The 26331-nt window shown below is 38.1% G+C and overlaps 1 protein-coding gene across 1 annotated transcript in view; it reads right to left on the minus strand.

Moving 5' to 3' along the window:
• The window catches only part of CMAS (cytidine monophosphate N-acetylneuraminic acid synthetase), a 29841-nt gene extending 7662 nt beyond the window's left edge, over positions 1-22179 (minus strand). Inside the window, exons 1-4 of the mRNA XM_027838898.1 lie at positions 21847-22179; positions 5797-5939; positions 5436-5591; positions 2146-2279 (exon numbers count right to left, since the gene is read on the minus strand). Of these exons, the coding sequence (XP_027694699.1) occupies positions 2146-2279; positions 5436-5591; positions 5797-5939; positions 21847-22100 (687 nt within the window). The 5' untranslated portion in view covers positions 22101-22179. The remainder of the gene's footprint in view (positions 1-2145; positions 2280-5435; positions 5592-5796; positions 5940-21846) is intronic.
• Between the last annotated feature and the right edge of the window lie 4152 nt (positions 22180-26331).

Raw genomic sequence — 26331 nt, forward strand, 5'->3', positions numbered from 1 at the left:
GACAGGATGCCACAGGACTTTATTGAATAAAGGAGGGTTACATGATCATACCTTAGCTTTGGAAAGATGACTCTGACAGCTGAATAGAGCATGGATGGGAGTGAGGAGAGATTTGTGCCAGGGAGACCAACCAGCAGGCTATTCTAACTGTCCAGGTGTGAGATGATGAGGGCCTGCACCAGGGTGGTGGCAGTGTCAGAGGAGAGAAGGTGGCACATTTGAAAGATATTACAAGGATAAAATTGACAGGCCTTGGAACAGATTGGCTATGGGGGATGAGAGAGAATGAGGAGTCAAGGATAATACCTAGTTTGTAAGCCTGCATGACTGAGAGGATGGTGGTACTCTCAACACTAATAGAGAAGTTAAGAATAGAGGAGAGTTTGGGCGAAAAGATACCATTACATTGATCAGAGTTCTAAAGTTTTGCAAAGTTCTTCACTATAATGTGTCAATGTTTTCCTAACTCTGCTCACTTTACTCTGCATCAATTCATAGAAGTCTTCCTAGTTTCCTTTGAAGCTGTCCATTTCACCATTTGAAATAGTAATATTCTGCTATATGCCTATACCAGAATTTGTTTAGTCATTCTCCGATAAGTTAGCACCCCCAAAGTTTTCTGTTTACTGTTATAAATATTTTTATACCTAGCAGTGGTACAACTGGGTCAAAAAGTACGCATAATTTAGTGACTTTCTAGAAAATGGTTTATTACAATGCATGCAACTTTTTTACAAGTTACTTTTAAAAAGAATTTCTAGAGAACTACAAAAATGCAAGACATTACTAACATAAACCAATGAATTTTTAAACCAAATAATTTGGAGGGCCTTTTTCTTCCTTTATCAAAAAAAAAAAAACATACTAAGAAGCTTAGAATATTTCCAAATATTGTTGATGACAAAATTCTCATTTTTTTCCTTTAAAGTGAAATTCTGCTTTAATATTTAAATAATTATAAATAATATTCTCTCCCCCTAATATTATGGCCAAAAGGACAGGTAGATAAATACTATCAAGAAGCAATCTCTAAGGCAGCCTAGGGAGAGAAAAAGACACCCAGAACCCTACAGATCTCTCTTTTTCCTACTACTCTCCAACTCAGGGGCAGTTTAAGAGTCCCTATGATTTTTGTCCCAGTTATGACACAAGAGAAAATGGAGGACAAGAAAACTTAGAGTACTATTGAACCTTATCTATTTTATTTGTGAAAATTCATACAGAACAAATAGAAGAATTAATATTTAGCCCTAATTTAAAACTCCCAGTCAAGGAAGCACCTTTGTGTGTGTGTGGGGGTGGGGGAGTGTGGGGGTTTTATTATCATTAAAACTTGTTGATGTCAATGGGAAGGGATTATGATTTCCTACCTTAGCAATTATGTGAATGACAAGGATTATTTTCTACAAAGATGGACTTCTACTTTCACAATTAATAGTCAGTCTGTAAGTCCTTGTGTCTCATTCCTACTGGGCAGAGAAATATTGTTTTCTTCCATATCTCAGAATATGGTTTATGGACCATGTCTCAGATGGGAGCTTGTAAGAAGAGTCTGTACCTGATCAGTATGATTTTTCCTAAATATCTGATCTTTTGTATAAAATTTGTAGACCGGTAAGAAGATGAAAAACTTGTTTTCTTCCCAAACATAGTGTTTTAGATAAACTAATGGTGATATGATGGAACTCTGTGGTTTTCAAGTTTTCTTTTCAGGATAGCTTTCATAACAAAGGGGCAATTACTAAATAGTAATGCTAAAAGTGAACAGTAACTAAAAAATGGTGCAAAAATGTTAGTATTTTTAATAGAACAATATGAATGTTGCAACAATCATTTTATATTTGAGGATATATCTGTCTGAAAATCATTATATGCAGAATATCTTTACATATAGCACACCATACATATACTAAAGTATAGTATGCATAGAGAATATGTATTCTAGTAATCAGCACCAGAGGATGAACATGAAGGGCAATGCCTCATACAAAGCAGTTTATCAGTGATGGTCTGGCCCCCTAACATTGACATTTGATATAATTTAGCAACTCTGCTTCTCTTGTCATTTTTCAGGAATTAAGACACAAACATAACTAAAACAGGGTGTACTTCTTTAGAGGGTCTTTGTCAAATGACTATACAGACCTGTAAGTAGCCCATTTCTATCAAATGTCTTTTAGCAAAATAAAAGGAGCCATTTTCATATAATTCTCCATCCCAGTCTTGCCGACGAGGGCGTTTGGCTGGATTCAAATTCAGAGGCTCTGTCACATCACTTACTGCAAGTAAAAGACTACAATCAATTCAAAATGGCTGCATATCTACTAACAACACATCCCAATATCCCCATCTTTGCTAGCAAGAATGATTCTATTGGAATAATTCTGGACAAGATACCTTTTGTAAAAACATGAACAATCATAAAAAAAGTAATATAATAAAATCTCAAATTAACTAAATTGCTTAAGGGAATGGATGTTATGGTTAAATTTGTTGTTGTTATTGCCAAATGAGAATTGGCCATAAAAATCTAGAAAATCTTCCTATAACATATTAGTACATTGTTGAAGGACCTTCTAGTTCCCAGTAATTGCTGGATGATCCATATTGCAGAGCAAGAAACCCCTAGCTCAAGTTCACATCCCTGGAAGAGTCTAGACTGTGGTATCAAACTCAAAGTTTAGTTTGTAGTTGAATTTAATTTTTAATCAGATGGTGATAGTAAGAGAAAATATTTGTAAAGTACTATGCAAACCTTAAAAGTACAATATAAATGTTAAATTGTGAGAAAAGTACTTCTGCAGCTATCTGATTCAATTCTATAGTAATTACTAAACTCCAATACTCAAAAGTTACTAAACTCAATAGAAATGGAGACCACTAATCTGTACATAAGGATGCCTGTGGGTCACATGTTGATTTGGTAATGTTAGCTATGCTTTACTGTATTTTTTATTTATTTTGTTCACTATTTCTCAATTACATTTTAATCTGATTTGGAGTGTTGTAAGATGCTGGCTGCATGTTTGACATCTCTGGTCTACAGGGCCCCTGTAATAACCCTGGGTTATAACCTCAGGTATGCCAAAGACAATATGCTCCAGGTAGGGCACATGCTACAACTATGAGATGCCTCTCCTGCCCAGTTTCCCCAGCATACTCTAATTATTCATATACTAGAATAATTTAGTATGTTAAAAGTAGATGAAAATATTATATTTCATTCGATGTTTGTGTGCACCACAGTATCACAGGATACATTTGGATGGAGAGTTTCTTTTAACAAAGCATTACTGAATGGTATGTATACAAATAAATAAAATTAATCCGATGGTGATGTTATAAGATATCATTTGTAAAGTGCTCTGCAAACCTTAAAAATGCTCTATAAATAGTAGCTATTATGATTATTCAGTAATTGTTGGGAAAACAGTTCTGCAGCTATCTGATTCAACCCTACAGAGAATACTAAAATTTTAAAAAATTGATTTAAAAAATACCACATCCTCTGAAACGTTTCATTGCTCTTAAACCGTAAGCGTTCAACTACTTCAACTTCCCCAGATTGGTCAATGTCAGTATTACATAGTATAAAAACAGTATCATATTCTGCATACTTTTAATCTAATGATTAGTTCTTCTTTTTATTAGTTAGGTTCCTCCTACCAAATACTCAGGTTTAAATAAGAGTATGTCTACTTTGCCTGCTTCTTTGCAGAGGCAGAGGTCTATGGGTATGTAAAATTGCATACAGTGTTACATGTTTTCTGATTAGCTTTGCTGAACTTTTTTTCCCTTTTGTTTTTACTCTGTAATAAGGGATTACTCTTTGGGAAGGGATGCAGAGAGGAATAAATTGAGAAATGTGACATAAAAACAGGCATTATCAATAAAATTTCATTAAAAAATATACATTTTTAAAGAGTGTGGGGGGCAGATAGGTAGCACAGTGGACAGAGCACTGGCCCTGGATTCAGGAGGACCTGAGTTCAAAACCAGCCTCAGACACATAACACTTACTAGCTGTGTGACCCCAGGCAAGTCACTTGACCCCCACTGCCCCACCAAAAAAAAAAGAAAGAAAGAAAAAAAAAAGAGTATGTCTGATCTGGAGAGGTCTTCTAAAGGAGAAACGACTGTAGAGATAATTTTGCCATTTATTATTAGAAAAGGGCTCTCTGAGTTTAGCAGTCTCACCAGCAGAAAAGAACCTATAAATGTAGCACTTCATGTACCAAAATAATTTTAGTAGTTTGAACTGGTCAAGATGGAAGAAAAAGCACAAGAGAGTAAAAAAATTCCTCAGTGCCCAAGGCTCCTGATCCTTCCAGCTCAGTCTGTCTGTATTAATTCTGACATCTTACAGAAAGATTAGTCAATCTTAAAAGTTTAAATAAATATTGTCTGTCCCCCCGCCCCCTGTCCCCCATCCATTACCCTCTGCCCAAAAATTCCTACTTCACTTTAAAATACCTTTCTGGATTTGTCATACAGAAATATATTCAATCCCTCTTTAAACCTACTTATATTTTACCATCTTTTTGGTACAATCTAACATTTTAACACGTTAAGTCTTACTTCCTAAAACTCATCTTTCAAGTTTTAAGGGGAGGACAATTCTAGGCTTTGGTAAATATCCCCATAGCGTGTCCTTCATTATTTTATTAGCTTTCATTTTACTGAAACGTTATTCTCAGTCTTTTTCTAGACTGAAGAGTCCAAACATTTGATTTATTTTTATCTAATTTGCCAAGAACTAGAATACTAAGGTCTGGAATATTTCAAATATTTACCTAGTGTTATCTGACCTAATGCTTCTGACTTACGTGTTTTTGAAAATAATTTTAAGTATTTCCTTAGTCAGATTAGTACAAAAGCTAAATCAAAGGCTCTTGGTCCAGACGTATAGCCTATGATCATGGACCACTGGAATGCAAGGGATCCATTTTATTAAGTAATTCCATGTAATAAATAAACATAATTTTCACTGAATAAATAACGTACGTATTACTGTTCTGATGCCTCTCTATATACATGCTTTAAAAATCAAAATATGAATTTTTAAAAAACTATTAATGAATTCACTGCAGCTTTTCTATTTTGTAGTCAATGGATATTAATCATACAATTAATATCATATGGAATCAAAATTTTTTTACATTAAAAATGAGTGCTTTTACTTGAAAAGGTTCAGAACTGCTAGTCTAAATATATTATTTGGTACTATCACCTCACTGTTAATAATAAGATCAGAGTTTTATAAATAGAAATCATACTCCATAAACTACTATACCATTTCTACCTTGTTATTGTTTCCATAATTCACATTAAGTATTATATATTCACTTTCACTTCACATAACACAGCTAGGGAAGAAAACATTTGAACCTTGCTGTAATCATTTAAGACTAGAAAGAATGAAAATGTAAGGTTACCTCCTTTCTGAATTTCACTCCACCGAAATTGATGTCGCCTCACAACAGAGAAAACTGAATCATATCCATCTTCTCGGATCATTTCTGCCACTTTCTGAAGGTCAGAAGGATGTAAACATGGAGAAGTAGCCTGAATATTTCCTACAATATCAACCTCTTAAGAAGACAAAAAATGAAGAAAACATGTGTCATAATGATTTCAGCAAAAGAAAACTGAGTGCCAATGAAGAGATTTCTCTAACATATTTAATTCATTTAAAGTAAATCAGGTTATCAAATAATTAAATACAGCAAAATCCCATCCCAACAACAATGAAATGAACTTGCTTTTTGAAAAATAAACAAGTAATTAAATACATACCATTATGATAACTTAGAAACTCTGATATGGCATCTAAAGAAGTGGAACTGTCTTTTGAAACTTCTGAACTTCTTCGATGAACTTGTGCTCCACATTGCTTGGCAACTTTCTCAATTTCATCATGATCCGTAGAAACCCATATGCTATATATACATAAAAAACACAACCCCCCCAAATCATTAGAGAACTTAGCTATCAAAGTAAATAGCTTCAAAAGTTTGTAAAGTTACTATAAGATTAGTGAAATTGATGAAAGGTAAAAATAAACACTATAATTTGGAATTTAGTTTTATAATGCTAAATAATAGCAATTCAACAAAGAACATTCAAATTATGAAATAATGAAATAAATATTGCACAACAGGAATTTATTGAAGAATAGATGCAGAGAAAAAAGTGTTTTCTGTTATTTGCAGTGGGAACTTGTAATACCATGGCTCTGAAAGAATATTGTGTGCCCTATTAACATCTTAAAATTAGATGTGAAACTACTTAAGCTAATCTGAAAGCATCACTGAACATGGCTAGCTAGTTAGTTGATATGGCCAAACTGACTGTCAAAACACATTCATATTTAAGACTGCCCCAAAAGGTCACATAAGGAAGCCTCATTTTTTTTTATAATTATTTATTTTTAGTTTTCAACATTCACTTCCAAAAGCTTTTGAACTTTAAATTTTCTCCATCTCCCTCCCTTCCCTCTTCCCCAAGACAGTGTGCAATCTGATACAGACTCTACATATACATTCTTATTAAACATATTTTCACATTAGTCACGTTGTAAAGAAGAATTAGAACAAAGGGGAAGAACCACGAGAAAGAAGAAACAAAACAAAAAAAAAAAAAGAGAGCAAATAGTATGCTTCAATCTGCATTCAAACTCCATAGTTCTTTCTCTGGATGTGGATAGCATTTTCCATCATGAGTCTTTTGGAGTTGTCTTAAATCCTTGTATTGTTGAGAATAGCTAAGTCTATCAAAGTCAGTCATCACACACTGTGGCTGTTACTGTGTACAGTGTTCTCCTGGTTCTGCTCACTTAACTCCCTTAACTTCTCCTCCAAGAATCTGGATGCTGTACCACTTGGTGCATATATGTTTAGTAATGATATTACTTTAGTGTCTAAGGTGCCTTTTAGCAGGACATAGTTTCCTTCCTTATCTCTTTCAATTAGATTTTTGCTTTTCCTTTGTCTGAGATCAGGATTGCTACCTTTGCTTTTTTTATGCTTCACTTGAAGCACAATATATCCTACTCCAGCCTTTTACCTTTACCCTGTATGTATCCCTCCGTTTCAAATGTGTTTCTTGTAAACAACATACTGTAGGATTATGGTTTTTAATCCATTCTGCTATCCACTTCTGGTTTATGGGAGAGTTCATTCCATTTACATTCACAGTTATGATTACTGTGTTTTTCTCTCCATCCTATTTCCCCGTTTATGCTTCTTCTGTCTCCTTTCCCTTCTCAAAAGTCTTCCTTCTTCAGTCTTCCCTCCTTCTATCAGCGCTCTCCCTTTTCTTTCCCTTTTCCCTTACTACTTCTTCCCCTCCCTTCTAATCACCCCCTCCCTTTTCTGTCTCCTTTCCTCTTGTACTGTCTATACGGCAAGTTAGATTTCTATACCCAAGTATGTTACTCCCTCCTTGAGCCAAATCCTGTGAGAGTAAGGTTCAAATAATGCTTATCTCCCTCCGTTCTTTCCTTCTACTGTAATGTTTTTGTGCCTCTTCATGTGTTGTAATTTACCCTTTTCTGCATCCTCCTTTCCTCTTGTCCCATTACAATCCCTTTTCACCCCTTAATTAGGTTTTTTATCATCACATCAAAGTCAATTTATACCTACACCCTCTGATTATGTATATCCCTTTTAAATGTCTGTAATAAAGATACACTTCTCAAGAGTTACAAGTATCATCTTCCCACTTAGGGACATAAAGAGTTTGCCTCTCTGTGATTACTTCCATATGCTCCCCCAATGGGGGAGACATGAAAACAAATAGATACAAAGCCAGCTATATACCAGATAGATACAAAATGATTAAAAGGGAAAGCAGTAGAATTAAGAGGGGCAAGATAAGGCTTCCTGTAGGATGGATTTTGGTTGGGACTTAAAAGAAGCCAGGGAGGTCATTAGTTATGGTGTAGGAGAGACAGGATTTCCAGTCAGAGAAAATGCCCTGAGCCAAGAGATAGTGTCTTGTTTGTGTAACAGCCAGAAAGAAGGCCAATGTGACTGCATCAAAGAATACATGGTGGGGAGTAAGATGTATGAAGCCTGGAAAGGTAGGAGGGAGCAAAGTTATGAAGGTTATTGCATTTTTTTATTTGTTCCTAGAGACAATAGGGAGCCACTGGAGCGTGGCTGAGTGAGGGAGCATACTGAGTGTGTATGTAGGGGGTAGGGAGGGAGAGGGATAACATGATTGGACCTGCCTTTTAGGAAAATCACTTTAGCGGCTGTACTGACAAACAGCTGATTCAGGAATGACTCTCACATCAATAACTAGCTGCTTTCTGCCAATGGAACAATAGTAAAACTAAAACTAGCAATTTACTCCTAATTGTTTTTCCACTGTTTATTGAATTTGGCAGTAGCTTCACTGACTTTAAACTCTCATTTTTTATTCCACTAAGGGCTCAGTTCTACAACTGTGGTCAAGAGGCAAACAAAGAGCAGTCAGGAGACCTGATGTTCCAGCCTTGGCTATGCCACTCATTTTCTGTGTGAACTTCAGATAACTCACTTACCTCTCAGTACCTGGATTTCTTCATTTGTAAACCAAGGGTGTTTATGGAATGCTAGCTTTAGAGCTGGGACTGACCTTAAAAGTTATCTAGTCCAGCCTCCTCACCTTATGAATGAGGAAGTTAGGGAACAAAGAGGTTAGTGACCTGCCCAAGGCATGAACCCATGATCTAGAAGGTTCCTTCCAGGCCAAATAGTCCATAATTCTAAGTCACCTGACACAATTTCTATCTCCTTTGTGGATTTCTTCAGTTCTTTATTAGAAATGTAGACTGTCACCTATAAAATAGTTGGTCTTTATTTTACCAAAAGTCTTTAAAATGTGATATTCTGATCTAATTTTTCCAAATCCCAGGAAGGGACTGGTAGAAGGCTACATACTATGCCTTATGGAGTGAGTACAGTAAAATCTCTTTATTACTGTAATATTGCCTTAAGAGACATACCAGTTTTATGAAACCAGTAAACACTGATTGAGTATTTGACTGGGTGTGAGCACTATGCAAGACAAAAAATAACAGTCTCTGCCAAGAACTTATCACCTAGTTGTAGGCAATGAAATGAAAATGACTGGTACAGTCATTAATGAATTTTCTAAGTTGTTTATGCTTTTAAATGCATTTTGCCATAGCTTATAGATTAATACAGGAAAAGAGAAAAACTAGTCTGCTTTCTTTCCCATCCTTTATTTATATTTCCATTAAAATTTCTAGACTCCCTTTTTTGTTTTCGCGGAAAAACTGCTTAAAAGGAGTCTGGTCCCAACCCAGGCCATAAAAATCGTATTTTATTGCATTATGGTTCATAAGATCATAGAACTAAAATTGGATGACTTTAGAAATAATACTGTCCAATCCTTTCATTTTACAAATGAGGAAGTTAAGGCCCAAAGAGGTAAAATAACTTGTTCAAGGTCATCCAAAAAGTAAGTGGCAGATTCAGAACTAAAATCCAATCCCACTGGCTCTAACTCTTCCCATTGATGTCTCTATAGTGCCATAGTAGGACAGTCTTATTATTGATGAGTAATAATGAACTTTTGTCTTTTAAACATATTTGAATTTAGTCTAATATCTGCTTTAAGAATTAGACATTTTTGAGACTTTAAAAATTTAAAACATTTTAGAAATGGTCAAACGGTAGCTGTCATTGGATAAACAAGGAAAACATCTTAAGGTAATAAAAAGGCATATTAAGTCTGGGATATTAAGGTGAAAAATAAGAATAATAATGAACTCCTTAATGCTCCAGGCAATTCTTTAAGACTTTAAATTTACAGAAGCAACTAGATGGGCACCATGGATAGAGCATTGGCCCTGGATTCAGAAGGACCTGAGTTCAAATCTGCTCTTAGACACTTGACTCTTCCAGCTGTATGACCCTGGGCAAGTCACTTAACCCCATTACCTAGCCAAAAAACAAAACAAAGCAAACAAAAAAAACACAACTTTAAATTTACAGCAGGTGTCAATCAACACTGGCAAACTCTCCACCAATGAAGTCACAGATCCAGCTTTCCCCAAAGGAATATATGCCATATTAATAATTAGTTAAATTAATTAAATAATTAGTTAAAAATTAATTAAAATTTTTTTAAAAAAGGAGAAATGTAAAAGTAGCCCAACCATTTTATTTAATATTAGGAAGACTGCATAGATGATTTTTAAGGTTCTTCCTAATTGTAAAATTGCGAGTCTAGGTACAACGGAAATTTGACATCTAAGAATACCTGAATATTCTGTGACTGGTACTTTGCCAAATCACAGGCTCACAGAACGTCAGAGCAAGAAGGGCCATCAGAGGCCATCTAGTCCCTGTGTATCTCCAAAAGAATCCCCTCTACAATATAGTTAACATGTCCTCATCTAGCTTTTGCCTGAAGATCTCTAGGGAAGGTGAGCTCAACCACTCAGCTTATGGATCATTCTGATTGTCAGGAAGGTTCTGATGAACTTAAATTTGTCCCTGTGCAACTTCTAGTCACTGTTCCTAGTTCTATGTTTTGGGGCCAAATAAAACAAGTCTAATCCCTGCCTCATGTGACAGCCCTTCACATACTTGAAGACAAGTATCCTATCTCTTTCCCTCCATATCCAATTCTTCTCTTCTACTGAACATACACCTCCATTTCTTTCAGTTAATTCTCCTATGGTCCATAGTCTCCTCCAACTATTTAGTGATCCAGTGACATTGGCCTCACTACTCCTTGAACACAATACTCTGTCTCTAGACTTTGTGTCTCTATATCAACTGACCCTCATGCCTGGAGTGCTTTCTCTCCTCACTTCTTTCAAGATTTCTGCTCACATCTCACCTTCTCTAAAAGGTGTTTCTCAGCCTCTCTCCACCCTCCACAATTATTTGTGTCTTTACTCTAAGATTAGCCCCAAGTTGGTGTCTTTGCTTTTTTTTTTAAAAATTTTTTATCAATTTATTTTTAGTTTTCAACAATTACTTCCACAAGCTTTTGAGTTTTAAATTTTTCTCCCACTCTCTCCCTACCTCCTTCTTCAAGATGGCATGCAATCAGATATAGGCTCTACATATATATTCCTATTAAACATATTTTCACATTAGTCAAGTTGTAAGGAAGAATCAGAACCAATATGAGGAACCACAAGAAAAAGGAAAAAAAAAAGCAAATAGTATGCTTCAATCTGCATTCAAACTCCATAGTTCTTTCTCTGGATGTGGATAGCATTTTCCATCATGAGTCTTTTGGAGATGTCTTAGATCCTTGCATTGCTGAGAAGAGACTAAGTCTATCAAAGTTAGTCATTGTACAACGTAGCTGTTACTGTGTACACTGTTCTCCTGCTTCTGCTCACTTCACTCAGCATCAGTCCATACAAGTCTTTCCAGGTTTTTCGAAGTCTTCCTGCTCATCATTTCTTATAGCATAATAGCATTCCATTACATTCATATACCACAACTTGTTCAGCCATTCCCCAATTGATGAGCATTCCCTCAATTTCCAATTTTTTGCCACCACAGAAAGAGCTGCTATAAATATTTTTGTACGTGTGGGTCCTTTCCCATTTGTATGATCCCTTTGGGATATAACCCTAGAAGTGCTATTGCTGGGTCAAAGGGTATGTACATTTTTATAGCCCTTTGGGCATAGTTCCAAATTGGTCTCCAAAATGGCTGGATCATTTCACAACTCCACCAACAATGCATTAGTGTTCCAATTTTCCCACATCTTTTCCAATATTTATCATTTTCCCGTTTTGTCATGTTGGCTAATCTGATAGGTATGATGTGGTATCTCAGAGTTGTTTTGATTTGCATTTCTCTAATCAATAGTGATTTAGAGCATTTTTTCATATGACTATAGATAGCTTTCTTCATCTGAAAACTGCCTGTTCATATCCTTTGACCATTTATCAATTGGGGAATGACTTGTATTCTTATAAATTTGACTTAGTTCTCTATATATTTTAGAAATGAGGCCCCTATCAGGCCCCTATTACACTGGTTGTAAAAATTCTTTCCCACTTTTCTGCTTCCCTCCTAATCTTGGTTGCATTGGCTTTGTTTGTGCAAAAAACTTTTCAATTTAATGTAATCAAAATTAACCATTTTGCATTTCATTATGTTCTCTATCTCTTATTTGGTCATAAATTCTTCTGTTCTACATAAATCTGGCAGGCAAACTATTTTGTGAGAACAAGGGTTCTCCACAAATCTGAGAGGTAAACTATAAGCTTACTTATAGATCAGCCTTTCTATCTAAATTGTGAACCCATTTCGACTTTATTTTGCTATATGGTATAAGATTTTGTTCTATGCCTAGTTTCTGCCATACTCTTTTCCAGTTTTCCCAGCAGTTTTTGTTAAGTAGTGAGTTCTTATCCCAGAAGCTGGGGTCTTCGGGTTTATCAAATAGTAAATTACTATAGTCACTGACTACTGTGTCTTGCATACCTAACCTATTCCACTGATCTACCACTCTATTTCTTAGTTTTGATGATTGCTGCTTTATAATACAATTTAAGATCTGGAACAGCTAGGCCACCTTCCCTATTTGTTCTTCCAAATGAATCTTATTATTTTTTCTAGCTCTATAAAATAATTTTCAGTAGTTTGATTGAACCTTGCTTGCTGGCACTGAATAAGGAAATTAGCTTAGGTAAAATTGTCATTTTTATTATATTAGCTTGGCCTACCCATGAGCAACTGATATTTTTCCAATTATTTTGATCTGACTTTGTGTGAAAAGTGTTTTGTAATTGTGTTCATATAGTTCCTGAGTTTGTTTCGGCAAGTAGACTCCTAAATATTTTATGATGTAATGTCTACATTGGTGTCTTTGCTTTTGATCCTTCCCCTCTCTAATCCATCCTCTATGCAGCTGCCAAAATGATTTTTCTAAATCAGAGATTTCACCATGCTACTCCCTGGCTCAAGAATCTTGCTGCCTTTCCATTGCTTCTAGGATTAAATATAAACCCCTCATCAGGCATTTAAAGCTCCTTACAGTCTGGCTCCTCCCTATTTTACCACATTTATTTTATATTGCTGCCCCTTACGCATTCTATAGTTTAGCCAAACTGGTCTACATATTGTGCCCCAAATATGACAGCTCATCTTCTATCTCTGTGCTTTTGTACAAATTGTCCCTCATGCCTGGAATGCTCTACCTCCTACCTCCTAGAATCCTTAGCTCAAATGCCATCTCCCACAAGAGAACTTTTGTGATTCCTCCAGTTATCAGTGATTTCTCCTATCTCCTATAATATCTTTGAATCCCTCTTCATTTCTGTGTCTTAGCTCCTTAGCTTCTTTAAGGGCCCAAGAGAGGTGCCACATCTGTGGGAGGCCTCTCCTGATTTCCTGAGTGGTTAATCCTTTTTTTCCTCCTTAATGATCAAGCACTGACTTCTCTGCATAAATGTATTCCTCCAGTAGAATGAAAGTACCTACATAGCAGGGATTGATTTTTGTTTTGTGTTTGTAGGGACTAGCATAATGCCTTGCATGCAGTAGGAATTTAACAAGTGTGTGCTGAATTGCATTTTACTTTATCCCATAAACATGTATCTGATGATAACTGACAACATAAGTCAAAATGAAATCAATTATAAAATAGAAATGTTATTCAGAACTCAAAGTCATCAACACAGCTTTAACAATGAACACAAATTATAAAAGCAAGGTTCTGAGTACAGGCCCAGAGTTGACACTATGTGTGTCAACTAAGGATTGGCCCAGCTAAAATTAGAGGGTCATCACCATTTTGGCCACTAGTTGATTAATTTTTCAGCCACAGCAACTTTCAAAGACAGTCAAGATTCTGTAATAGGTGGAGGGAGAGTACACTCTGACAACATCACAAAGCCTTGAAGTACATGTTGACATGTAGACAATACTAATGTTGGGAAGACTAATTGGTAGATCAATTAAATTTTTTTTTTTACCCAGACCTGGGATTTCATCAGTACTGGGAATGCTGATTCCTTGGTCCTTTCTAAAACTTCCATCTACCAATGTAAATCTGTGACTCAGAAAGATGCCAAGGGCATTGAAAAGTGACTTGCCTAGGATCACATAGCCGATATGTGTTAGATTTCCTGACTCTGAGGCTCTCCCTCAATCTATTGCATGCTTTCTCTAGGGAATTAGTCTTTTATTTTTCTTCATTTTTCTGCTCCAATCATTTGTTTATTAGAAATTAATTCTTCTGCCTTCTTCATAGTCATTAGTGCTGACTGGTAAATAATAACATGCTTGAATTTCTCCAACTATGTCAGGCTCATTTAACTCATCTAAAGGAGATAGGCAACGATAACATTTTCATGGATTGCTGCCTGTAAACAAAGGCTTTAGGCAACAAGTGGTTATCAAATACAAATATAAACAATGCTCTGTTAACATCACAGTTCTAGGAAGGGATTTGGCAGTGTAACTGATGTCCTTCCTAGTCAGTAAATCTTGAGATGAGGAGCCAAGAGATGAAGGGATAAAGATGAAACACCCTTATGTACTTCCAATCTAGTCAGGTCATCTTTCTTCTGGCTGGAATTTTTAAAGCCTGCTCCTTAACACCTTCTGAGGACTAGTGGCAAAAACACAACTTTTGGATTCCCAAGTTTTATGGCAGATCTGAGAGTTCTTTGGGGAGTGCTGTTCCTTAATAAGGGAGAGGTTTATTTTGAATTGAGGGGGTTCAACCCTATTAACAATAGTCAGTCCATTCACATGACTTGTTGCTGCCCCCTTTTCTAAGAACTACTGGTCTGGGCTACAACTGAATACTGCAGGGATGAATCTTAATGTCCTCTCCCCACCCTCCAGTATTTAGAAAGTAATGTGACATCCATTGATAATGATAATATTGCCAAGGATAGTGAAGAAGCAAAGCCCTTAACAACAGAGGGATGACTTTGAGATTGATTTTTCAAAGAAACCTACCAGAACTTAAAGACCTATAATTTCATCAGGGTATATGAAAACTCCTTGAAGATTATCTCGGGCAACTCACCTGTAACTTATGAGTTTTAGAGAGCTGCCAATCAGCACTGAGAGATTAAATGATTTGCTTAGGGTTGCACATCTAGGATGTGTCAGAGGTTGGATTTGAGCCCTACTAAGGTTAAGAAACTATTATATTTAGTACATTCTGTTTTGAGCCAGGGATGTACATATAGCATTTCAGAAAGATTTATGTTAGAAATAGCGAAAAAAAAAAAAAAAGCTTTAGGACTTCAAGGAGTAAGCTTCAATAATCTGAAAAATTAACTTTCATAAAAAAACCCATTCCATTAAAATGCAGAACAAATTAGGTATTATCAGAGTTACATTCTTCTATTGTTTCAATGTCAACTCTACTACATATCAGGTCTGTGGCCTTGGGAAAAATCATTTGCCTGGAATTCAATTTCCTCATCTGCAAAATGAGGCAGTAAGATTATATGTTCTTTTAGGTTTTTTCTAGCTCTAATATTATTCATCAGAATGGTGAAGGGCCTTGCAATCATTCCATATAAGGATAAAACGAGGAATAATTAGCCTGAAAAAGAGGAAATTGAAGAGAAAAATAGGGGAAAGGTGCCCTGATAGTCATCTTCAAATATTTGTAAGCTATCATTTGGAAGGGAAATTGGATCTGCTCAGATAACTAGGAAAAATGGGTTAAAGTGAGGCAGCTTTTAGGCTTAACATAAGGAAAAAATTTCCTAAAAGAGCTGTCCAAAAGTGAAATGGACTGTCTTAGGAAGAAGCGGTTTGCTTTTCACTTGCTGTCTTTAAACAAAGTACTGATTATTTTTCAGTGACTTATCAGGTAGGATGTTGAGATTCTTCTTCAGGAAGGTAGCTGAAAAATGGTTCTGAAACCCCTTCCTACTCTGAGACTCTGTAATACTTCATTTACCCCCATCTGTAGCTATAAAGAAGAAGCCACAGACATTCCCTTATCTCTCCAGTTCATACTTCAAACGCCTTTATATCTTCTAGTGTCAGCTCCTATTTCTGCTTGGCTCTATCCATAACTTCCTTTAGAGAACTGTTGTTTTGAGAGGACCAAACAACTCAAAACACTGGCAAAGGAAAAAACATACACACTCTCCTTTCAAACATAGAACTTCCAGTGCTTAATTGGTTGAATAAAAGTTGCTAGGTTCTTTCTCAAGTAGGGTTAGGCAGCTGTCAATGGCAAGTGGCTACAGCAATAACTTGGGCTACAGCAATAACAACTTGTGCTATGATTCATTCATTCAAAAACAATTTATTAAGTCTTTACTGTGTGTGGAGCACTATGGGAGGCATTGGTGAACACACAAAGTTTACATAAGATAGGATATCAGTCCTCATAGAGTTTACAATCTAGTAAGGGCATGACACAAATAAAGGTGAATATAATATATATTACATGATTAAGAGGAATTTAAGTTGGGTTTTAAGTGGTAGGAATTCAACAGGAAAGACACTCTAAGCTTAGAGGGCAGTGTGAGGAAGAAGCAGAGGCAAGAGATCACAGGGTGTATATGGAGTGCAGAGAATAGTCCAACTAGGCTGGTATGCAGAGTTCATGGAAGGGAGTAATATGAAATAAGTCTGGAAAGGTAGGGTGAGCCAGACTGGCTGACTCTGAATGCCAAGCAAAGTAATCCAAGCTTTACTCGGCTTACAGTCACTAAAAGTTATTGAACAGAGGAGTGACATAATTTATACATAAGAAAGGTTATTTTGGCAATAATACAAAGTATGGATTTGGAGGGTGTGAGACAGAGAGGTGGAAAGATCGGTTAGTAATGTATTAGTAACAGTTGAGGAGAGTAGTAAGGAGGTCCAGAAATAGGGTGGGAGCAGTGGGAAGAAAGAAGAGGGCTGAATGTCAAAGATATTGCAGAGATGGAATCAATTGGTAATTGAATGGCACTGAGAGGTTTAGGAGGGGAAAGAGTCAATTACTAGGCCTAGGTTTCAAATATGGGAGGCTAAGTAAATATTGGCACCACAGAGAGAAATAGTGAAGTGAGAAAAAACATGTTTTTGGGAGGGAGGAGTGAGATGACAAGCTCAATTTTAAACATGTAGAGTTTAAGCTGAGATATACAAGTGGAAATGTTCTACATGTAGTTAGGTTTTCTCAGTCTGGAGTTCAGAAAGAAGGTCAGGGCTGGAGATACCAATTTGGGAACCACTGGCATAGAGGTGGTAATTGAGGGTATGGAAAGAACTGAAATTGACAAGGGAGAGAGTGAAGATAGGTGGGAAAGTGCTACATTTATGAAGCCTGTAAAATGGTTTCCTCACAACAATCCTGTTAGTGGGTAAAGCAAATGTTGTTGTTCAACATTTCTCAACTCTCTGTGACTCCATGGACCATATTCTCCATGGGGTTTTCTTGGTAAAGATTGTGGGGTGGTTTGTCATTTCCTTCTCCAGTGTATTAAGGTAAACAGAGGTTAAATGACTTGCCCAAGGTCACACTGCTAGCAAGTGTCCAAGGCCGGATTTGAACTCAGGTTTTCCTGAGTCCAGACCCAGCACTCTTTCCATTGAGCCACCTGGCTGCCCCAAAGCAAATATTACTTCCCCCATTTTCTGGATGAGGAAACTGAGACTGACACAGGTGAGAGGTGGGGTTCAAACTCACATCTTTTGGTTCCAAATTTAATGCTCTCCACTCTTCTCAAAGCTTTTAGAGAGAGCTAAGACTGGATACTTCAGGCAAAGAGAAGGTGAAAAAGGCATGATGAGAGAGGCAGGAAAACCAAGAGACTGGTGCTTCTGAAGCTAACAGAGGAAAAAGTATAAGGGAAAACACAACAGTGTCAAAAATTACTGACTGAAAAAGCCACTGGATTTGATTTTTAGATCACAGGTGACCTCCGAAGGAGTAATTTTTTTAATTTTTAAATAAATTTTTTATTGATATCTTTTAGATTTAGAATACCTACATTTTCCTATATATCTCTTCCTTTTCCTCTCCCCAGGCATACCTCTTATTACAAAGAATAAATAAGAGAGGGAAGAATGCAGTGGCAAAACTAACCAACATATCAGAGTCTGACATTTAATGCAGTGTGACACACTCATAGTTGACCACCTTCACAAAAGAGTAGAGGAAGGAGCCTTAAGTGGTGCGTGGTCATATTGGAAAGGGTTGAGGACAGACGAGGTAGTGAGGAAATAGAAGCATTAGATACAGAAAACTTTTTCAAGAGAATATAGGTCAAAGGAATTTTTTTTTGAGGTGAAGGTTGAAGAGACCTGAGCATATCTGTAGGTAAACAAATTATAGACCACAATATAGATTTAGAGCTGGAAGGGACCCTACAGGTCACTTAGTTCAACTCCCTCATTTTATAGATGAGAGAACCGAGGCCCAAAGAGGTTACATGACTTGCCCAAGGTTACACAGAACTAAAGGGTGGGGTACAGCCAGGATTTGAACTCAGGTCCTCTAACTTGGAATTGAGCACCTTCCCTCCACAACAGCAAGTTGCTTCCCCTGAGAAATGGGGAATGCTGGAATAATATACGGGAGAAGATGGGAATAAATGGGATAATAGTGCAAAGTAGAAGAGTAAGAATACCTCTTATTCTGTGAACAATTGGCAAAAGGAGGAAATGGGTCATGATACTGAGAAGTTCTGAATAATGGAAGAAGGGGGCTTAGGAAATGTGGACTGCTTCAATTACAGTAAAGTTGTAGACAAGATCACAGGTACAGCAGTGAATAAGCGTGGAACGTGAAATCAGATAAGACCTAGATTCAAATCCTATCCATCTCTGCCAGTGGCTAGAAATTTGACCAGACACCTCAAGCTCTGCAACACTGTTTCCTCATCTATAAAATGGGACATCTACAGTACCTATCTCATATGTTGCTTTAAAGCTCAAATGAGATAATACATGTGAAGTACAAAGCACTTAATTTTCAGAAATGAGATATGGTGTCAATAAGAGTAGACAGGACTACAGAACAGCAGAAATCAGTATGTACTAATAGCCTCAGCTGTTGTGTCTCAGCTCTGCTACCAACTAGTGATATGTCCTTAGATAAATTATTTCATCTTTTGGGACCTCAGCTTCCTCATCTGCAAAATGTGGTTTGGACTAAATGCTATCTAAGGCTCCTTCCAGTTCTAAAATTCCATAATTTACAGATGTCACATTCACACATACACACACCCAAAATTCCCTTTATAATATACCCAACCCAAGTCATCCAATCTTTTCTTGACAAAAAGGAAACTACTACATTTTAAAATATTCTGTTCCACTTTTGGATGGGCCCTAATTTAAAGCAAGTTTTGCCTGTTACCCATTCTGTGTGCAGTTTTACAAAAACATTTGAAGTCATAGTTTTTTTTTCCCCTAGTGTTTTTCTTGGATTTTTTTTTCTTCTGTGAATGAATTTATGTGCATTCCTATTCTCTCTATATAATTTATTGTCTCTATTAGGGATAGAGACTGGGCCTGTGTTTCATTAGTTTAGGGAGTTGCTGGGTGAGGAAATTCCTCTGCCAAGAGGACCTTTATAAACCACTTGAATTCATTTAATGAACAAACACTTTACAAGCACCAACTCGGAAGTGTCAGATACAGAGTCAGGCGTAGAATACAAACATACTACTAAAAAGCTGGAAAAGAGATAGTGACTGGGCCTATGACTACAACAGTATATAGATCTCCTGATGAACTTCCTGTACAAATGTTGCTGGGTACCTTCTCTGCCATTTATATTCTTCGGGAGTTGCCTAGAGCATTGAAAAAATCAAGTGGCTTGCCCAAGGTCACATTATCAGTGTGTGTCAGAGGATGTGAGCACAGGCCCTTTGGACTCCTCTTCTCTCTCTATACTACCTCACTAGGTGATCTTATCAGCTTCCATTAATTTAATTATCATCTCTCTACTGATGATTCTCAAATCTATCTATCCTGCCCTAATCTCCGTGCTGACCTTCAGTCTCAAATCTCCAACTGCCTTTCAACATCTCAAAATGGATGTCCAGTAGGTATCTTAAAATCAACATATCCAAAACAGAAATCATTATCTTGCCCTCCAAATCTTCCTAGTTTCCTTATTACTGTTGAGGGCACCACCATCCTCCAGGTCACCCAGGCTCACAAACTATGAGTCAACCTTGATTCCTCTTACCCCTCTATAACCTGTTATGAAGGCCTTTTGACACCTCTCAAATATACTCCCGTCTTTCCTCTGTCACCACCCTAGTGCAGCCCCTCTATCACTTCATACTTGAATTACTTTGATAGCTTGCTGGTTGGTTTCCCTGCCTCAAGTCTCTTTCCACTCCAATCCTTCCTCCATTCAGCCATCAGTGACTTTCCTAAATAGAAGGTCTGACCATGCTATCTCACCCCTCCTCACTTCAATAAACTCCACTGGCTCCCTTTTATCTCCAGGATCAAATATACTGTCTTTTGGCATTCAAAGACCTTCATAATCTAGCCACCAAATACCTAGAAAGATATTATCACTCTTATACCTTACACTTTTCCACATACTTTACAATCCAGTAACACTAGATTTCAAGAGAAAAATACTTCATCTCTCCCTTCTAGGCATTTTCTTCAACTACTCCCCACTCCCACACACACCTGGAATGCTCTTCCTCCTAATTTCTGCCTCTTGGCTTCCTTCAAGACTCTGGTAAATCCCACTTTCCTCAAGAAACCTTTCCTACTCCTCCTTAACTTTAGTGCCATCCCTCTGATATTATCTCCCTTTTATTTCCGCATATCGCTTGTTTGCACACAATTGTTTTGCACGTCTCCTCCATTAGACTGTGAGTTCCTTGACAGCAGGGAGTGTTTGCTGTCTTTCTTTGTATACTGGGCCCTTAGCACAGTGTCTGGCACATAGTAGGCATTTAATAATGAATGCTTATTGACTGACTGACCAACAGCTCTCAATCCACTACACCAGGCCACCTCTTCACTAAAAAACTGAAATAATGCAATTCCCACAGCAAAACATTTACATGTAATTTAGCCACTATCTGAGGTTATAGCAATTCACTTCATAATTACTAAGAAATTTCCTCCTTTTCCCTTAGTCATCTATGAGAGTCTATCTCCTTGAAGAGCTGGCAGAAACATCTTTTACAAAGGGCCCAGCAATTGGAACTTGCATTCTAGTTGCATCAAGGGCAAGCATTGGCCGTTCTCTGAACATGGCAATGTTCAAATTTAAATGATGAGATCATTTACAAGAATATTACAATAAAACTATCAAGACTGTGTACTATAAATATTCCGTATCTTTCACCTTTGTATAAACATTGGCTGCACTATAGATAGTGCTGACTCACTGGAAGAGGACTAGTAAGGTTGTTTGAAATTGGGAATTAAATGAAGCCTGGATGATCTCACATTTCACCCATTCCTGAACCCCCTTTGTCACCCTTTTCAGTTAGCAACGAGACATTTTCTATGGGGTTTAATTAACTCTTGTCGGACCTCTAAACAGACCACCAATTGCCTCAGGTAGCATTTGGCACATAGTAAGCCTTATTAAACGCCATTCGTTCATTCATTCGTTCATTCATTCATTCATTCATTGCATCATTGTGAGTGGGGCAAGGAAAGGGGGAAGCAGTGGGACAAGCAACCAATTTCCCCATTTTATAGGTGGGACAATAAAGGGGAAGGCCTGAGAATTGCCCCACGTTATCCGAAGGGGCTAAAACCCTCTTCTCCAGGGAGCCGGGCTCCCCGAATACCAAACCCTTTCCACGCCCACGCGTGAGGGCTCTGTCAGAGGGAGGAAGCTGGCCCCCGCGCCCCTTCCCCGTCAGCCTGGGCCCCCTCTGCGCATGCACACCTCTGAAAGACCCCGGCGTCCTGAGCTGCGCGCAGCACCCAGCCGATGAGCGGGACCCCCGCCAGGTGCTTGATGTTCTTCAGGGGGATGCCTTTGCTGCCTCCTCTCGCGAGAATCAAGGCCGCCATATGCGGCGTCTTCTCCCCACCTTTGCCCACGCCATTGCGGGCGTTGCGCTGCAGCTTCGGGGGTCTACCCCGGGGCGGCCGACCTCGAGGGGAGGAAGTGGCGGCTGCCTTCTCGGAGGAGTCCATCTTCAGCCCTCCCCTCCTCTTTCTCCTCCGCCGCCGCCGCCGCCGCCGCCGGGGCTCCGCCACATCCGGGATCGCTTCCTTTGCCACCTCAGCACAGCCTGGGCTCCGTCCCCCGCCCAGCCCGCGGGAGGCCGCGCGGGGAATGCTGGGAGTTGTAGTTCTGGCTGCGCTTTGCTGACCACGAGGCTCTTGGGCTACCCTGGACTCTGGACTTTTGTGGACTGGGCGGGGCGGAGGATGGACTAAACATGGTTGTTTTGCTTTGTTTTGTTTTTTTAAAGTCAGGAAGTAGAACCAGGAAGGTGATGCCCGAAAGACAATGGCATTTAGTGAAAGAACCTGACTCTTTCCTTCCTTGTGACTTTCTTTCCTTGGGCAAGTCCCTTCCTGCCCTGCCTCTCCCCCCCCCCCAGGTTTTCCTTATCTGTGAAATATCTCCAGGTGTTTTAATCCAATCATCAATCAGTAATCCTTTACCACTCCTTTATCCTATCCTATCCTATCCTTTATCTATTATGGGCCGGGTGATGCCGGGATACAAAGACAAAAAGAGAAGTCCCTCTCATTAAAGGTTTTTTCAGTCTGGCCTCTGAACTGAAGTCAGAAAGAGTCAAGAGATCATAGGATTTAGTGAAAGAATCTGCCTTGAAACACAGGCTCAGTTGCCTTCCTTGTGACCTGGGCAAGTCATTTATTGGGCCCCAGCATTTTCTCCACTGTGAAAATAAGGCGTTTCACTCAATCATCAGTAAATCAACAATTATTTTTTAATGGCCTATTATGTGCTGGGTGCTGCCGTCGTACCAAGACAAAAAGAAAATAAAATAGTACCTCCCCAGGAAGGATTTACAATCAAGCCTAAGATGGGGCAGTGGATAGGGACTGTGAATTTGGAGCTTGGAAGAGCGAATCTAGTCTCTAAATCTGCCTGCTTCAGTTTCCCCTTTTTGTAAAGTGTTTTGCAAAACTTAAAGCAGTACACAAAAGCTATTTTCATTATGAATTAGGATGTACATATAAAAAATAAATACCAAAGGGACATAAGATAACGAGGGGGAGAGGAAAGAAAGGGCATTAGCAGCTGAGGGGTTAAGGAGAGGCTTCACGTAGAAGAGGGAGCTTGAGCAAAGCCTTGATGGAAACTAGGAATTCTTAGAAGAGGTTGAGTTCCAAGTCTGGAATAGGATAGCCAGGGTAATGGCACAGAGACAGGAGATGCCGTACTATAGATGCATAACAGAAGGCAAATTTGGCTGGATCATGGTGGATGGGCAGGAAGGGGAGTAGTCACACCTAGGTCCCTGGCACATATTCCCATATACCTCTTCATTCTTTGGGGACAGTGGGCTCAAACTTAAAGTCAGTCAGTCAATAAGCATTTATTAAGGGCCTATTATGTTCCAGGCACTGTGGTAAAAACTGAGAATTCAAAGAAAGGCAAAAGACAGTACCTGCTCTTAAGGATTCCACACTCTAATGGTTCGAGGCCAGCAAAGGAATTTATATTTGGTCCTAGAGATAACTGGTGTTTATTATATATAAGGAAATGACAAAGGTGTGCCTGAGGTTTAGCAAAATCATTTTGACAGAGGTGTGGGGGATAGATTGTAGTACAGAAACCACTGAGGTCAGGACACCAGTTAGAAGGCTATCACAGTAGTTTAGTGTATCAGTTGTTGTTCATCCATCTCAGAGAGGATTGGTTAATGTCTTAACTTAAGCATGAATCAGACTTAGGTGAAGCAGAGTTGCACAAAGTCTTCAGCCTCTTTCCCTTCTAGAATCATCTAAGTCTAGAGAAATAAAAGTCAAGACAACTGGAGATGTCCCAGGATTCAATGTGTCACAGTGGATAGAATGCTGGGCCTAAAGTCAGGAAGACTTATCTACTTGAGTTTAAATCTGGTCTCAGACATTTCCTAACTGTGTGACCCTGGGCAAGTCACAACCCTGTTTGCCTTGGTTCTTCATCTGTAAAATGAACTGGAGAAGGAAATGGCAAATTACTCCAGTATCTTTGCCAAGAAAATCTCAAATGGGGTTATAAAGAGTCAGACATGACTGAAAAGCAACCAAACAGAGATTTAACATGGTGCCCAGTTGTCATCTGAGTTTATTGAGAGCCTTTCTTGAGGCTATCAGTGTGAATGGAGAGAAGAAAACAAATAGAGATATTATAAAGGGAGATTATTTCTAAGGCCCCTTCTTGCACTCTGATTTTGTTTATAGTTTTGTTGTAAACATATAATGTTTTATTTTAAAATATGCTTGTTTACATACATGTCTTATCACCATTACTAATTCATAAGCTGTTTAAAGTCAGGGATCATTCAATTCAATTCAGTACAATTATTTATCATTGTTTCTGCCAGGTGCTGAGAATATTGCCTTGAGTGCTTTTATGATAGGATTTTAGGATTTAAAAGTAGGAGGAAATTTAGAAATCACTTAGTTTATTATCCTCATTTTACAGATGAGTATACTGAAACCTAAAGAGATTAAGTATTTGAAAGGTGCTTATTGAATGAATTTCATTACAGAAAGGGAAGATATAATAAGAGCATAAGGGGAATATGTTACACAGTCATAGAATCAGAGAATTAGAAGGGAGCTTAGAGATTACATAGGCCTAAACTGTCATTTAACAATTGAAGAAAACAGGGGCCCAAGGAAGGTAAGTTAATTTTCTTTGCATACAAGGTAACAGAGCTTGTATTTAAAAACATTTTCTTTCTCCAAATTCAAATCTTTTGATTCTCACTCTACAATGCTACCTTTTCTGCTTTTAAAACAAAACAAAATTTCAGACTATGCTGAAAACTATAGGGGGGGTGGCCATTTTTTTTAACCAATGAGGAAACTGGGCTCCAGGGAAGTAAAGTGACTTCTCCTAAATAATACCCCTAGCCAGCAGCAGAACTAGAACGAAAACCAATGTCACCTATATCTGAAGCCAGGCCAGAATTCTTTCTACAATTTCATTTATTTATTAATGGTTTTATAAGCACCCATTATTTCAATTATCATCTCTATGAAGATGAATCTCTTCTAGCCCTAACATTTCCCCATGACCTCTAGTCTCTCATCTACAATTGTCTTTTAGATATCTTGAACAGGATATTCCTGGAAATCTTAAATTTAACCTATCCACAACTGAACTCATTATTTTTTCCCCCTAGACACTCTACTCTTCCCAACTTTCCATTATTATTGAGGGTAGCACCATCCTTTTAATCACTCAGGCTTGCAACCTAGGTGTTATCCTCAACTCCTCTCTCTCCCTCTCCCTCTCCCTCTCTCTGTCTCTGTCTCTCTGTCTGTCTCTGTCTCTCTGTCTCTCTCTCTCACCCCTGGAATACAATCAGTTGCCAATTCTGTCATTGAAACATCTTTTATATGTGTCCTGTTCTTTCTTATGACACTGCTACCACCCTGGTGGTAGCATCTCACCTCGTCATCTCACACTTGGACTAGTGGAACGGCATGCTGGTTGGTTTCTCTGCCTTGGATCTCCCCACTCCAATCCATCTAATTAACCATTAACATGATCTTCCTGAAATGCAGGTCTGACCATATCACCTCCCTATTCAATAAATTCCAGAGCTTCTCAATCACCTCTCAGATCAAATATAAAATTCTCTATTTCTCTTTCAAAGCCTTTAATAACCTGGCCACTTCAGGCTTCTTACACCTTGCTCCCTTTCCTGTACTCTACAAGCCAGTGAACCTGGCAGTTACTCAAATGTACCACTCCACTTCTCAATCCAGAGCATTTTTACTGCCTGTCCTTGAGGCCTGGAACACTCCCTGTCCTCATCTCTGCCTCCTGGCTTCCCTGGCTTCCTCTAAATCTCAGCTTGAGTGCCACCTTTTTCATGAAGCCTTTTCCAGTCCTTAGTCTTAGTGTCTTCCATCTGAGATTACCCATATTGGTTTTCCAATATGCAATATGATTGTGAGCTCTTTGAGAGGAGAGAATGATTTCTGTTTTTGTACTCCCAGCTCTTAGCACAGCACCTGGCACATAGTAGGTGTTTAATAAATTCTAGTTGAGTGACCAGTACCCTTAAAACTGTTTCTTTTACACTTAAAATTACTCATATTTTTTAAAATAAATATTTCTCTTGACTATTTATAACATTAAACTGTTCTGACATAAGTGAGGCATCATTCCACATGATTAACAAAGAGATTGAGGTTGTTGAATTCACACTACAAATCATTTTCTCTC

This window comes from Vombatus ursinus, unplaced genomic scaffold (genome assembly GCF_900497805.2).
Source record: "Vombatus ursinus unplaced genomic scaffold, bare-nosed wombat genome assembly UNPS02014830.1, whole genome shotgun sequence".
Taxonomy (NCBI): Eukaryota; Metazoa; Chordata; class Mammalia; order Diprotodontia; family Vombatidae; genus Vombatus; species Vombatus ursinus.